Source organism: Erithacus rubecula (assembly GCF_903797595.1).
Source record: "Erithacus rubecula genome assembly, chromosome: Z".
Classification (NCBI taxonomy): Eukaryota; Metazoa; Chordata; class Aves; order Passeriformes; family Muscicapidae; genus Erithacus; species Erithacus rubecula.
Window position 1 is genome coordinate 5,804,220 of NC_136661.1, and position 17,190 is coordinate 5,821,409.

The 17,190-nt window shown below is 37.4% G+C and overlaps 1 protein-coding gene across 1 annotated transcript in view; it reads right to left on the reverse strand.

The window, feature by feature from the left end:
- Window positions 1-17,190, reverse strand: part of KDM4C (lysine demethylase 4C) — a 236,753-nt gene that overhangs the window by 174,313 nt on the left and 45,250 nt on the right. Inside the window, exons 7-8 of the mRNA XM_079330009.1 lie at window positions 15,304-15,407; window positions 10,782-10,919 (exon numbers count right to left, since the gene is read on the reverse strand). Coding sequence (XP_079186135.1) covers window positions 10,782-10,919; window positions 15,304-15,407 — 242 coding nt within the window. The remainder of the gene's footprint in view (window positions 1-10,781; window positions 10,920-15,303; window positions 15,408-17,190) is intronic.

The window sequence follows — 17,190 nt, forward strand, 5'->3', positions numbered from 1 at the left end:
AAAGGAAGATTAGATTCCATCATTTCCACTCATTCACAGTTGTCAGGATGTAATCCAACATTTAAAATGTTCTTTTACAGAATTCTCCTCTACTTAATCAAAACTGCATGTAAGAAAAAAGTGGTAGTATTGTTGGTTCAATTTTTATTTAACAAACAGTGCAGCAGCTTGCATGAGAGCCCTGCAAGAGAGGAGCTAGAAATATAGATGCATAATACTATTTACACATACTGCACCTCACACAGAAAAAAATTTGTGCTATAGTGTTGGAAAAGATAGACGAGAATACACTAGAACTTCAGAACCACCGAATACACTACTCACAGACAACATCAGTATTTGCACATAACACAGCTCAGACTGTGGGAACACCACCATATTTAGTATGATTTTATAACCAGATGCTCTACCAAAATGGGAAGGTTCAAAAAACAACAGCATATTATTCTACTAGAACAAGTTAAAATCATTGTGATTATTACTATTCTTTTCTAGTTCTAAAACCTAATTCTCAATTCAAAATGTAACAGTTCTAGAAATCTAGAACTGTGTAAGTTGCTGCCCTGCAGGAGACTGACAATCTCCCATTCCAGCAATGAATTTTAGAGCAGGAAATTTTAATAGCTGCTATTCTATGGAAATTATGAGTTTGTGATGTAAGTACTAAACAGAGGTGGGAAATGATGGCAGTAAGATTTAAAAAAAAAAATAGTACAAGATCAATGTAAAAGAGATAAAAAATTTTAAAAGAAGAGAAAATTCCATGACAACTGAAAAGCTGAGAGTGGCACAGTGACTATGAAGTGAAATGCCAAAATGTAGAGTGCACAAGGTTTGCTCTGAAGTATGTACTAGCAATCCAGACCAGAAATGGAAAGTGTGTCTGGATCCCAAAACCTTGTAAAATTTCATTAGCAGACAAGTCAAGGTGGCTAATTATGATCTAGCAAGTAAAAACATTGATTTGTACAGCATGAATAATGCTGGTCTTGTTGCAGACTGGTATCAAATGCAACATGCAGTGTTTAAAATTTCTGAAAATCAAACAAAACAAGCTGATATGTGAGTAACTCATGACTATATGCACATACCTATTTCTGACATTCAGTACAAAAATACTGCAGTTGGAGTAAACAAATACTTCTTAAATCTAGACCTTTAAATTTCTCTCATGCATATTTGAAAAAAATCGTGCAATTGACTTGGAAATTTTTTCTTTTTGAACAAACACTTTATTTTACAAAAGTAACCTAAAAATAATCCTCATTGAAAAAAACATTACCTCAATAAATTTTGAGAGGTGGAAGTTTTTATGTGCAGTATCATCTCTCATCTGATAAAATCAGTTACATCATAAATATTGTGTCTCAATATATATTTCAAAATAAATATACTGTTTCGATAACATAAGCTGGACATGGTATCTTCAAGACAATGAGTCTTGTACCCAAATAAATCAAAATATTAAATAACTTTTCTTCCCTTTGAAACAGTCATAACTGCTTGAGGCTGCTGCAGCACAAAAACAAAATATCTTCACATAGGTCTTGAAACAGTCAAGCTGAAAATCTAAGCCAAAGTTTCATTTAACAGCCTGTCAGTTTTTTGATGTGAAGCTAATGAATGCAGTGGCAAACAAATCCATCAAACCTAACATCAAAACAACTGCACTTCATCCCACCAAAGGGAAAAATACAACCTGCAGGCCAGCACTTTGATCTAACCTATCCACAAAAACACGTTGCTAAGCAGCTACCAGTGAAGAATGCCTGAGTAATTACTGACTTAATTTTATGAAAGAGAGTAATAATACTTAAGTACCCCTAGTTTCAAGTAGAAAAGGCTGGTTGACTTCTCAGGTTCTACGTATCAGATAAACAAGAAGAAACTTTCCAGCACCAGCATCTGAAAACAAATCACGTCTCAAAAGGAGCTGCAGTACAAAACAATCATTACAAAGACTAGTAAAATCACCTAGTGTGACACTACCCCTGAGAGCAGGCAGTAAAATTTACATACAATTATACCGAGCGAAAGTCACCTAGTGGTCCCACAAAACAGACACATTAAGCAACAAGAGCAGTACCCAGAAATACCAATACTTTCTCTGAAAGCTTCTGAAAGCATGGACAAGGCATGTCTGAGAGTTCTGAGACACTCTGACAAGAATTTGGAAAAGCATCAGACAGGGGTCCTTCTTTCATATGGGAGAGAATAGCGTTTCTTCCTAGTAGCCAGTACAGTGCTGTGTTTTGGATTTAGTATGAGAATAATGTTGGTAACACACCGATGTGTTTTGGTTTTTGCTCAGTAGTGCTTGCTCTAAACATCAAGGACTTTCCACTCTCCCATGCTCTGACAGCATTCACAAGAAGCCAGGATGGAGCATGGCTGGTACATTTGATCTGAACTGGACCAAGAGATGTTCAACATCATAGAATGTCATGCTAATGTCAGGGTATAAACTGATGGGAATTGGCCAGGAGGGGACAATCTTTGTCTGTGACAAAAGTCTGGCATCAGTCAACAACTTTCTCTTAGGTTTTATTTATTTCTGTCCTCTTGTCTTGCATTTAATTCTTACAATATTATCATAATAGCTTATTTCAATTATTAAACTGTTCTTACCTCAGTCCATGGGATTTACCTTTTTATTTTCCAATTCTCCTTTGCATCCTACCAGGGGCTGAGGGGAGCAAGCACTTTGTTTCAGGATGAGATTAAACCAAGACACAGGACTAACGGGATTAAAACAGTAACCAGAGGAAAATGATAGGAAATAAACCAAAATAATCCTAACTGTATAAAGAAAAATTAGAGTGTTTTCAAAACTGCTAAAATAATACCAATCTCATGTACACATAGAAGACAAATGTGTAAATATTTCTATTCATCAATACTGATAACTGAAAACCAACCTTATTTTCCCAAACAAGTTACCTACTCAGCACAAATCAAAGCAGATACCTAGAAAACATGCAAGCTAATAGCCACTGATTCATCTGCATCATCAACAGCAGCAAAATCCACTGGAGTAAGGAAACTCAAAAATGCACTTCATGAAGCAACGTATTTCCAGCCTACTCAAATAAATGTAACACCATTAGGAAAACAAGAAAATTCACAGAAGCCCAAATGAACATGCTAGGTGACCCTATTTCATACCATTCAATTGTTTTTTTCAGCAATAAGCAGCATTCAGCAAATTAAAGTTACAGGATGATGAAAATGATTAAGAGTATCTAAAGCTTAGAGCACCTCTCTCGTAGAACAGAACAGCTACACTTGTACCTAGCACTAGCACTACCTCCCTTTGTTTCACTAAGCTCTGACATATCCACACACCAGAACCTCACCAAAATCCCTTTGCACCACATCTTTTGTCATCTTAAGGAGAGGGTGAGTGACTTGGTCTTTCCACCAGGATCTCCCATTTCTCTTCCTGTGTGTTCTTGCCCATGGAAAAGGACAGCAAGAACCACACTATTTCGTCTCTGGAGGTGGGAAGCTTTTACTATGCCAGTTGATTACACAATTGTGTTGTTTGAGAGACAGAAGGTTGTTTAGATTCTTTATCCGTTTTTCCTATCTATTTAATTCTGTACAACTTAATTTTGTCCAAAAGCAAGCTAAAAACAGTAGCTAAGCTGCAGCAAACTGGAAGTGCCATCTAGTATTTCTTTTGGTATATTGTCCCAAGGCGTTGTGATGATTTCAGCTAAAATAGAGTTAATTTCTTCTCAGTAGCTGTTCCACTGTTGTGTTTTGGATTCAGAATGAGAATGGTGGTCACATACTGGTGTTTGGGGTTTTGCTAACTTGTGTTTATCCCAAGTCAAGCAATCTTTTTTCTTTGTCTCCTGCTCCACCAGTGAGGAGGGAGCACAGCTGGGCAGGTGACCAGAACTGACCAAAAGGATATTCCACACCACAGAACACCTTGTCCAGTATATAAACTGGGGGGAGTTACCTGGAAGGGGCTGGTCTGGGCTCAGGAAGAGGGGTCTGACAGCAGTCTGTGGGGGATGAGCAATTGCACTGTCCATCACTTGTGTCCTCCCTTTTTAATATCATTATTATAATTTACCATTATTACTGTATTTTACTTTATTTTCAATTTTTAAACTGTTCTTATTTCAACATGTAAGTTTTACTTTGACTCCCCTACCCATTCCACTGGGTTGGGGAGGAAGAGAAGTGGAGTTCATGAATGCATGCAGTTTCATCTCCAGCTGGGCTTAAAACCATGACAGTCTCACAGGAACTCTAGAAAGCAAGGTGGAGGATACATCCCTGCTATCAGGGTTCAACTATTACTTGTAGTTAGGGAACACACAGTGAAACCAAGACCACAAGTTTAGCATATTTAAAGACAGAAAATCATTGTTGGAATTTGCATTCATAGTCTGCTTAATCAAAGTGAACCAAGGGTCAAAAATATCTCTTATTTAACATTTGCACGTGATTTCAGAGAATCTACACCAACATATCAGTTCATGCTGAAAAGCAGTATTATCACGTAGCCTAAATATTCACTACAACTTTAATAAAAAATCTTTGTTGGATTTTTTTTCCCCACAAAATCAAAGACTATTGATTGTATTCCAGATTTTTTTTTCTTTTTCTAAGACAAATCCAGCTGTAAGCAATTAGAAACCACTATAAAAAAAAAAAAAAAAGTTCCTGTAGGAAGACAAATAATCAGTCATCAGTATAGAATATTCTCTAAGGAGAATACAGCAATGAACTGACCTAGATATTGCCACATTTTGCTGACATAGGCGATTTCTGCAGTACAATATAGAGAAACTACAGGTTCCAAAACATTATTTTCAATTAAAATTCTTGCATGTTACACATAAAGAAAGAAAAGACAAGTCAGCCGCAGTATCAGTAGTCCAAAGAATGAGAAATGGGACTTTCAAGGTTGTGTGGATTTTGGTTTTTCCCTTTTTCGTTTAAATGAAATTACTAGACCGGAAAATAAAACTTACTAAAATATCAGTATTCTTTGGAGACACCAACTTTTTACCTTTTTAATTAACACCTCCAGAAAGTTTTCTAATGCTGGGATAAAACTAATCATATATACACTCATGGTTTTCTAGAGAAACACTGTAACCAATAAAGAGAGTATAGTTATATAAAATAAAACAATAATTTCTTTTTTATTTAATTATATAATCTAAGTAATCTTATGTAATCTTTCCAGACAGTAATTCAATTTTATTTGAATTTGTCTTTTTTCCTCTTAGCAAATCCAACCTGAATAGCTCTCATATAGTCCTAAAACAGTGAGGGTACTTTTTTTTGCTCCGTTTGCCTTAGAATCTGCCAACACTTCCTTCTGAAGCTGATGGGATGATTACTAAAGTGCAGCTGGATCCTCTAGCTTCCTTGTGCATCCTGTATTTTGCTGTGGAGCTTCTCCCCGTCAGTGTCTGTGCAGCACTGAAACACAGTTGCAAACTTGAATGCTCGCACAATAATTTTCTGGCAAGGGAGTTGCCCACTGAGAGAACTGCCTGTGTGGAGAGCAACCCAGAATGAAAGACCGGCTGTACTAACTGAGGCCATAAATGCTCTGCTAAGATTGATTGCTATTACTTTGTTTTTCCCCCTCTCTTTGTTGTTTGAAAAGAAAGTGGAAGATAAGTTGAAGCTAAGGTGATACACATGTGTTTTCTTAGGAGCGTCCCGCGATAAACACGCAGTCTAGGCCTGCATCCGTGCACGCGAAGGAGAAGTCACGTAAAGTGAAGGTTGCTGGAAATGCTGAAAGGAAGAGAAGATGAAAGCCAGGCTGTAGAGCTAATTATAGGCATTTAGCATGTACCTTAACACTAGACTGAAAAGCTGCAGAAATTCAGCCAGTTGGAGTTCACAGAGGTCTATGCAAATACACGTGCAGACCATTCTACGTGGTAGCCTTAAATACCAGGTTTTGAACTTTAACATTCCATTAAGTGAATTCATTCAGAAAGATTGATCTGATGTTGACTCACTAAGTAGAAGTCTTTTTTGTTCAAAGCAAGTATTTCAGCTACTGGTATTGCAGTGGTACCACGTAAATTCTGTCTGATAATTTGTCGTAAGGGAAGACCTTCTCCCTCTCTCCCACTGCCTGAAAGAACCTGAGAGTGAGGTGGGGGTTTGTTGGGCTTTTCTCTAAGTCACAAGTGATAGGACAAGAGCAAATGGTCTCAAGTTGCACCAGGGGAGGTTTAGATAAGGTATCAGAACACATTTCCTCATGGAAAGGGTTGTCAGGCATTGGCCAGAATTCCCAGGGATGTGGCTGTGTCATCATCCTGAAGGTATTTAAAAGACCTTTACCTGGATGTAACCCTTTGGGAATGCTTTAGTGGTGACCTTGGCAATGCTGATTTAAACAGCAGGTCTTTACCAATGCAAATAATTTTATGATTTTTTAATATTTCTTCTATTTTTCTTGTTTACCCTATTTCTGTAGCATAAACAAATATCAGTAAGTTTTTGGGAGAATTAGTTCACCACACTACCTTTGGTTATTTTATTCATACATATTTCTATTTAAAAAAATCCTAGCATCTACAATCCTACATTCTAGTATGTTCTTTTTTATTCAGGAAAGAGAAGAAAAATAAATTTTGATTCTCATCCTTGTGGTAATAAGTGATAAGAATTAAGCAAATACCATCTAGGACTCTGACCACTTACCAAAGAAACCACAGCTCATATTTGAAAATGGAATCTAAGATTTCTCCATAGAGGGAGATTAGTTATTATTGCTCCTAGGCCACTTTGAAGCTTGTAGGCATTTAACTGCAGGCACCAGAGAAATACTTTAATTTCTTGTATTATATATGCACATCTTTACAATAATAGAGATTTGACAGTAATAGATGCATACAGGAGGCATAAAACACTGAACAGTTTGTACTAGGGGTAGCTGTACACCAAACAGTAGTTTATTTTTTAAAACCTTAAATATGAAGCCAGTACATTGACAGGGAGATACCTTCAAGGAGCACCACCTCAGCTTTGCTACATCTGAAGATGCAGTCTGCCACTCTTGAAGTTCAGTTGAATTAATTTTAGAGCTGCGTGACATTAATATCTTTTAAAACCCAAGTCAGTTTTACCTGCCACATTCAACTCTTGTGTATCCATGGTTCTCTCAACTTTGTTTCACTGTACTATCCCCAGAAATCTCAAGACATCAAATGCATAGGTTATCAAATTTTATCTGTTGGCTATTAAAAAGAAACTTTTCTGTTAAAGGTACACACCAATCTGAACATAAGATGTATTTAGAGATTTTCAATACTTTTTGAGATCTTTCTCATGAAGGTGTTTCTCAGTCTCCAGTGTCTAATAACAGTACAGTTGCTTTACTAAGCTGTTAAATCAAGCACAACTGATTTTGCCCTTTACTCCATAACTAATATATTAAGGAGGCTGCTACCAAAATGCTTTTTTCCCATTACAAACATGTCGATGGAGAAAACACTTCTGACTGAAACTTTTTCTGAGTCATACAAACTAAGGCTTATGTAAGCCTTAACAATGACTAAAATCAGAGCATCTTGAAAAACAGTAAAAACTTCTGCTGAGTAAATCATCCACTTTTTTGATTTTGTGCATTTACTTCATTACTTGCACATCCGTCAGTGGAGAGCTACGAGCTTTCAGAGGGGGAGGGAGTAGAGGCAGTGCAATGGCTCTCTGCATCAGGGAGTATTTTGAACTGCACAGAGCTCAAGGTGGTAATAGGGTTGTACAATTACAGTAAGACTCAGGGGGTTAACAACACAAACATCCTGGTGGAACTCTGCTATAGACCACCCAACCAGGATGAAGAAGTGGATTAAATATTCTGTGAGCAGCTGGGAGAAGTAATCTCATGACCACTGGACTTCTTAGGAGAGGCTTTAATTTGCCAGATGTCTACTGGAAACTCAGCATAGCAGAGAGAAGGCAGTCTAGGAAGTTCCTGGAATGCATGGAAAATAACTTCCTGACACAGCTGATAAGAGCCTACCAGGAATGAGGTCTTGCTGGACCTACAGTTTACAAACAGAGAAAGGTTGGTGGGAGATATGGAAGGAGAATGTCTTGTGCACAATGACCATGAAATGATAATTCTTGGTAAAGTAAGGAAGAGAGTCAACAAAATATCCACCTTGGACTTTCAGAGGGTCAGTTCTGGCCTATTCAAGAGACTGGTTTGGAGAGTCCCATGCACAGTCAGTCCTGAAGGTTCAGGAGCATCCCTATGGGTTCAAAGACAAAATGGTGGGGAAAAATAGTGTGCTGGCTGAACAGGGATCTCTCACAGGAACTCAGTGAAGAGGAAAGAGCTTATGACCTTTGGAAAAGGGGGCAGACACTTCTTGAAGAGTACAAGGATGTGATGAGGTCATGTAGAGAGAAAACTAGACAGGTGAAAATTTGACTACAATGGGACACCGCTACAAAAGGCAATAAAAAGTGTTTTTATACATACATAAACAACAAGAGGGCCAAGGAACATCTCCATGCTTTATCAGAGGCAGGGGGGAACACTGTCACCAAGGCTAAAGAAAAGGTCAAGATACTTAATGCCTTCCTTGCCTCAGTCAGAAAGTTTCCTCACAGCAACTAGCCCCCTGAACGGGTAGAGAGGGACAGGGAGTAGAAAAGATCCCCTGTAATCCAGGACAAAGTAGTTACGGGATGGCTGTGCCACTTAGACACTCAGTTAGTCTGTGGAGCCAGATGGGACACAGCCATGGGAGGGCGAAGGAGCTGGTGGAATACCTCACTCAGCAAGCTGCTCTCCATCATTTATCACCAGTCCTCCTTAAGTGGGAAGATCCCAGAGGACGGTAGGTTGGCAAGTGTCATGCCCATCGACACAAAGTGTCAGGGAACTAGATGCCTGTCAGCCTAACCTCAGTGCCACAAAAGGTTGTTGGGCATATAATTATGGTCATACAGCACATACAGGACAATCAGGAGATTGGGCCCAGCCAGCAGGGGTTTACAGAAGGCAGGTCCTGCTCGAACAACAGGACTGTCTTTATTGAGCATCCATTGACTGGACACGGGAAAAACTGTTGATGTGGTCTGCCAGAACTTCAGCAAAGCCTTTGATACTGCTTTTCACAATGGTCCCCTGAAAAAACTAGTAGCTCATGGCTTGGATAGACACACTGTTCACTGTGGAAAAAATCATCTGTCATTACGGCAGGGCCCAAAGAGTGGTGGTGGATGGAGTTACATCCAGCTGATGGTCATTAACAACAGGAGCTCCCCACAGCACAGTACAGGGGCCAGTTCTGTTTTAATAGCTTTATCAATCATCTAGACAAGGGGATTGAGATGTTTGCAGATGACATCAAACTGGAGTGTTGATGTGCTGGAGGGCAGGAAGGCTCTGCAGAGGGATCTGGGCAGGCTGGATCATGGCCCAGGGCCAGTGGTTTGAGGCTCAACAAGGCCAGTGCTGGGTCCTGCCCTTGGGTCACAACAACCCCAGGCAGTGCCACAGGCTGGGGCAGAGTGGCTGCAAAGCTGCCACAGGAAAAGGACCTGGGGGTGCTGCTGAGAGCAGCTGAACATGAGCCAGCAGTGCCCAGGTGGCCAAAAAGGCCAATGGCATCCTGGCCTGCTCCAGCAATAGTGTGGCCAGCAGGAGCAGGGCAGGGATTATTCCCATGAGGCCACATTTCAAATCCTATGTACAATTCTGAGCCCTTCACTACAAGAAAGACATTGAGGTGCTGCAGCAAGACCAGAGAAGGGCAATGAAGTTGGTGAAGGCTTTCGATTACAAGTCCTGTGAGGAGCACTTGAGAGAGCTCAGGAAGTTTAGCCTGGAGAAAAGGAGGCTCAAGGGGGACCTTACCACTCTCTACAACTGCCTGAAAGGAGGATGTAGTGAGGTAGGTGTTGGTCTCTTCTCCCAGGCAACAAGTGACAGGATGAGAGGACACAGGCTCAAGCTGTGCCAGAGAATTCAGGCTGGACATCAGGAAGAATTTCCCAGTGAAAGGGTGCTCAAGCTTTGGAAGGACAGGCCATGGAAGCAGTGGAGTCACATCCCTTGATGAATTCAAGAAACAACAGGATGTGGCACATAGTGCTATGGTTTACTTGATACACTGGTCTTCAGTCAAAGGTTGGACAGAGTGATCTTGGAGTTTTTTTTTTTTTAACATTACAGATTGTATGAATCTATGATGCACACACACAAAAAAAAAAAGGAAGACATGCACACCACAGAACAAGATTTCAGTCTAAAATATCTTCAGTTATACACACTTCAAACAGTTGACTTATTATCATGTACTACAAGTTTTCTGATTAGATTTAAGATGATAAAAATTGAATTTGTTTCTTCAAAATTTATTTGAAGTTTCACTATTTATGTTTCTTTCCAGGTATCAAAATTCCTAGTTAAACTAAAATGCTTTCACAGACAGTATAGCTTAAAGGAGACTTAAGAGCAGAAGTCCATTGTCTTCACATGTATTAACCTCAGTGTATGTAGTTTCAGCTTAAAAATATCCACAAACAGAATTTGTTTTGAAGAACAAGCAATACATTAAGCTGCAAACAAAACTGAATACTGAGAGGAACATATATTGCTGGAAGTATAATGCCTACTATCAAAATAACAACAAATTACAATTGAATGGCAGCTTAATGTATTGTTTGTTCTAAGAGTTATCCCTTTCTCATCACATTCCTGAGATTCTCACAAAGAAATAACCACAGGAAATATTTTCTTAAACATCAAATTTCTGCTTACTTACCAATTTTGCTGCTTTTCCATAATCAATCCATCGAATGGTGGCAAAGTTTGTTGACTCTGCACAATTAAACCCATGATTAAACCCCGCATGGTATCCATATGGGAAAGTGATTATAAATTCTCCTGCCTCTTGGGTAACCTGCAACAATAAAAAGAAAATTAAAGGGCCAAAATAAATAAACTTTTAAAAAAACTTAAAGTGAACTACATTATAAAGCATTTCTAGTCCTACAGCAATGAAAACGATGTACGCTTTTATAATTAACTAAAACAAAGAATTCTTTTTTTACCTTGCACAGAGATGAGATTCAATAGAAACAGAAATAGTATACTTCAGACAGTGTTCTTTACTCTAAAATACATAGCTAAGTGCAATACTCAATAAATTCAGAAAGAACTCAAAGAGGTTGATCTTGGACCAGAGGTTCACTGGTAATAAAATCTGGAAGCAATTAGAAAAGACAGTATGAAGAATATATCATTCTTACTGGCTGAGAGGAAGCAAAGGCTGGATCAAAATACCCACAATTACCATGCCTAAATCTTGTGCAGACTGTCTCAAGATAAAGTTTTAAGCTGCCATTGTCCTTCCCCTCTTTCTGTTTAGGCTAAATTTTAGAGAGCAGAAGCACTCCGGCACTACTGGTAGCAAGAATTCCAAGTAACTAAGGGACAAGTGCAATCGACGGAGATTCTGAAAGACAAAAAGCTTGACTACAGTTGAACTCTGACATTGTTTGAGAGAATGAGCAAGGGTAGTTTCAAAGGATTTTAACCAAAAGAAATATGCAAAGACCACTGGATCAACAGGACAGCAGGAAAAAGAAAGGAAAATAAAAAGCCAACCTAAAACTCACTGCATAGTAATCATATTTTGTAGGCACAAAAATAACCCAGATGCCAGCGGATTATCAGATTTGAAAAGCTTTTAGAGAAAACTACAAAACAGAAAAATATGTGATAACATAAACAAATCGCCAGGTCAGGTTATCCTCTTTCAAGAGAGGAATCTCATCTTCCTACACTACGATGGACTGCCACTCTCCTATATGGAGAAAAGAGGAGACAGCACTTCCAGTCAGTCACTAATATTCTCTCCACACAGTGACAGCTTTAATCTCCTAAAGTCAGACCACCAGAGACTTTATCAAGGACAGAGACTTGAAATAGCACACTGTCTTCTAAATTATCTGATAAGAGTTAATGAATAAAATACATTATAAAGAAGTAAATAGTTGAATAGATTCTCCATGCTCTGTTCTATACATATGTTACGTGAAACACACATCAGAAAACAGACCCACTAAAAAGCAAACAGATCTATTTAAATGAAGCAAATAATCTGAGCAGTGACTGATGACTACTCAACACACATATTTGTTGACTACAGGAAAATGAAGAGACTTCTCAGAGTCTAAATAGGTTGCTTTCAGTGTGTTGCTATGCTTTGCATAATCAATACACTAAGAAAAACTGGAAGGACAAATATGACTCTTTTTAGGGGCATATTCTTATGATTTAAAATCACAAAAAACAAGGGTTAAATTTTAAGCAGACATCAAAATTAAAACTTACAACTTCAAACATTTTCCTTTTTAATGTTATGTCCTAAATCTAAGCTTTCTACTGGTATAGATACATTCAATTTCTGCTTCTACAATCTCCTTCAAAATTAATATTTTTTTGTTTTATGAATTCCTTTTGTGCTTTTTTTGCCCAGTTCAAGAACGCACAGAGTTAGCTCTTCAAAGAGGTTTATTCCTGATTGCATTAAGGGAAAGACAGAAAACAAGAAAAATAGCCAACAAGGCTAGAGGAAAAAAAAATGGATGTTACATTTTGCGTAGTTAAATTTTTTGTGGATTCATAGTTAGTGCGTACATGCAAATGCACATATAGTTGCATATATTGTAACTGCTACTGTAGCACTTCAACAATCACTGTGGGAATGTTTAAGAAAGATTATTCTCAATGCTAACGATTCCAAAATTTATCTCAATACACCCTCCCACCGCTGACAGTTTAGCAGGTGTTCTATTGCAACAAGCAGCAGTTCAGCTGCCACCTGGTAGGCGTAGGCTGACTTATCAGCATTCAGCACATTTCCACTCCTATCACTTTGAGCCATGAGAGATCACAGTCTGGTTTTCTCTATTCACTTTCTCACTGAATCCCATTAATTACAATTACACTTGGGTACAGTCTGCTTCCTCCAAAGACTAGGTGATAGAACCAAACTTAAATATTTAACTGTTTGTAGTACTTCCCCCCCCTCCCCACTTTTTAGAGGATTATTATCCTCTAAATTAGAATACAGGAATAATCCAGATACCAAAATACAAAGATCAAGATACTCCATTACTCTACCTCAAATGTGTCATACTGAAAATAAGTATGCAATATTCGCAATATGCTACTTTAAACACCAACCACTGAAAATTATACTGTTCAAAGTAATGTTCTGTAAATCCAAAACTATAAATCCGGTTATAAAACCATCCAGCTTGGAAACTTTCAACTGACACTTCATGATAAAGCACAAGACTATGAAGGGAATCAGTATATTTACCTATATATTACAAAAACTGAACTCAGCAGCTGCATTTCCATATAAGAATAAATCATTCAGAAAACAAACTACTTATTTTATGAGTAATTTATTCAAAGAACCTTGCTTTCCAAGACAGGCACTATCATTCTAAATGCCTACGTTTCCTTAATTTTACCCACAGGTTGACTTAAGCATGAAAACTGATGAGATGTTCCTAAAAGGCATAAAACACATCTGTGTCTTTATCCACCAGTGCTGCCAAGAGAATTGACAACACAGAGGTGTCCTCGTTCTTGCTGGGCATGTCTTACACAGCATCAAGGACTCTTCTGCTCCCCACATCACTCCATCAGTGAGGAGCATGGGGGTGCACAAGAAGCTGGGAGGGCAAACTGCCAGGACAGCTGAGCCTGTGGTATCCTGCTCAGTACATAAAGCTTTGAGAAAAATAAGGCAGGGCAATTGTTTGGAGTGGTGACATTTGTGCTGCCAAGTCGCCATTATGCGTGACAGTGCTCTGCTTTCCTGGGAATGGATGAATACTTAACCTGCCCATGGGAAGCAATGAATGAACTCCTCATTTTGCTTGGCTTGTGTGCACTGTTTTCCCTTTCCCCATTAAACTGTCTCTGTCTCAAATTAAGAGTTTTCTAGCTTTTATCCTTCCAGTTCTCACCCCATCTCACCAAGGGGAAGTGAACGAGCACCTCTCTGGTGTTTAGCTTTCAGATGGGCAAAAACACACACAAAAATATTCATACTCTTTTCTTTCTTTATTTTTTCTTTTTTTTTTTTAATACTGTTGGAAAAACATAAACTAAATCAGACAGGAAGTACTGCATTATCCTATATTTTAGGACAAGTAACACGTTAAGCAGAGTCTGTAACATATGCCCACGTTTTATCAATAAATAAATAGCACATACACAAAAACAGAAAACATGATAATAAGCAAGGTGTGTGGCAAGGACAGTTTACACAACCATATTGCAGTGCGAATAAACTGAGAGAAAGTGAATATTGCCTACTTCTTGTGGACAACTTAAAACAATCTGTGCAATGGGAAACCAGGAATTATAGCTCTTTAATGATCAAAAGCCTTTTGAAAACTCAGTATTATATTCAGGCAGGGGACCTTCTCAGTCAAGTTCTAGGCTTCTAAGTAGGTTTACAGAACTCCAAAATTTAGAACTTTACAGTTTACAAAATTTATAGAATAAGTACATTAAAAAAAAAAAAAAAAGCAATGAATTGAAAATACTTTATTAGCTGCCACCTGAAGTTCAAACTGGAAAATAATTAATACAGAAAATCTTGTAAAAAGCAGAAGAAACTGGGTAATTCAAAGGTCTTTAAAAGCACCTATGTATTAAATTCATCCACAAAGAAAAAAGACAGGTATTCTCAGCTTCTGTTTGCATAATGTTCTTATCAAAGGTTTATTCTGCCACTACCTGACAGTCAAAAACAATCATTCATTCTTGTTCTATTCTGTTACAGCTTTTAAAATGCATTTTAAATTAAGTAAAAGTTCTTCTGGCTTTATTCCACCTTAAAACTTTTCAGATCCATATAATGATAAAATCATACTTAATTGCATTAGAAAAGGAACATAAACACAAAAAGAAATTAAATACTTGTGTTAAAATATTAGCCATACAACTTAACAGAGTGAGTTAAGAAGTATTTCAGTCAACAGAAAATCACATCCAAGCTACCATAGAAATAAATTAAAAATAAGAGATTTTCCTACTGTTTTAGAAAAAAAATCACAGAAATGCTGTAATGGCTGAAAGTGTTTAATGCCAGAAAACTCCCTGCTAAAACTAACGGAAGTTTTAACACATATTTTCATGCAGTCACTATCCTGAAAAAAAAAAAAATTGCTTCACCTTTACTATAACAATATTTATACTAAACACAATCTAATTCAATTAATGAAAGCAGAGTTTATAAGGAAACATTAATGTACCTTGTCAAAAGGAATTCCATACTTTTTCAATATTGAGGGAGAAATCAGAGTCATCTTGTGGCGAAGAAAAGCATCACATCCTTGGGAACTGCTTGGAAAGAACCCTAATAAGGCAAGAAAAGCAAAACTGTACATCTTTTCATGAAACCAAATCTTTGTAATATTTTTTTAGCACTTAATACGGTTTAAACTTGCTTTAGAATTTTTTATCATGTCATTCCTGGGTTCTGAGAGATTTCACAAAAATCATGCACCTCCTAAGTTTTTTAACTGTTTTTCATGGGGAGGGGCTACAGGGTCCTCCTTGTTTGTTAAGAAGTGAAATAATTTAGAATAAATGTGAACCTGGACATTTAGACATACCTGCTTATCCTTTAGAAAAATATATTGTTGCTGGGAGCTTTTCTCACATTAATGCTCATTCTGCACACACAAAAATCAACTGCAGTAAATAGCTTCAGAAGGATTCCATGAAGACTAGGTTTACCTCACACTTACAAACCATCTATACAGTAAACAAATAACAACTTCCTAACTTTGTATAATCTGTTGTATTCCTATCACATAAATGGGAATTCATCACTCACAGAAGCAGTCTAATTCTTGGCAAAAATGCTTACTCAATTATTTTTTTTTAATAATTTTCAATCAACTAACTAAATTTTTTAAAGCCTTATGAAAAAAAAAAAAAAAATTGAACTATAATTTTCCGTAATACATAGCTTTCTCTCTAATGTTAAATTTCTTCACTCCCATGAGTCTTATATATTATGCCCATTAACCACCCTAAAACTTCCAAACAGCCTAGAAGTTATTCTATTATAGTTGTTATGTTCCTTGTATTTTCAGTCTAGCACACTCACCAGTACTGGAAGAATAGAGTTTTTCTGATTTCTCAGAAAATAAGTTACACAGCACTTAAACAGCAAAGGTGTAACATAGACTTGTGCTAATCAATATACTAGAAAGCCTGCTAAGCCGCCCTGATATTATATTTTCTTCACAGTCATCATTCTTAATTTTTTTCTTAGCAGCAATAAGCACAGAATGCTTTACTCTCTCTTTGAATTGCAAATAATGTTTTAAGTTCCAAAAAATGCTATTTGATAGGTACAGTTATATCTATGTGGCTTCAGTGACTAAAAGACAGTTAAAAGAAACTAACCCACACTAAGTGGACTCCAGCAAAAAAAAATTCCACTATTTTTTCACAATTAATGCCTGTAACATAAATTATAGCAATCAAAACTTAGAATCTACAGTTTCAAAGTATCAAGAAATCTCAGTTCTGAGCAGTGTAGTAACAGAAATATAAAGAAAATTACTGTGAAAAACATGACTGAAAATGATACTTGAGACTTCAGGGAAGAGCTGATATGAAAAGTAGCTAAAAGCTTAATTGCTAAAAGCAGAAAGATTTTAACTGCATTTTCCATAAGAAAACAAATTTTGTACCAAATTACATTACTGCAATATGCTTAATTAGCTCAACACAAGATGATAAAAAGCAAATCATGGGCAGACATCCAAAACTTTAGTTATACTACTCCAGCTCCAAGAGATCAGACATAGCTGTGACAAGTCCAGCCAGAAGGCAAGCTTGTTGGTGAATTCCAAGGAAGTTGCAAGAAGCAGCAGAATACAACCTGCTCAAAATCCACTAGTAGAGATTTACAGGAGAACATCTGCTGTGGTTACAGAGCCTCACAGTGACATCAAAGCACAGCCTACACATTCTGTACTGTTACAAAATACCTTTTGACTTGTCAAAGTCTGCACTTGCGCATACAAATTTTTCAGTCTCATTCACCTCATTTTCTAAAGAAATTCCCCTTCAATGAATGAGGAAAGAAATGAAGGTAGTATTTCCTCATTACAAGACTCTCT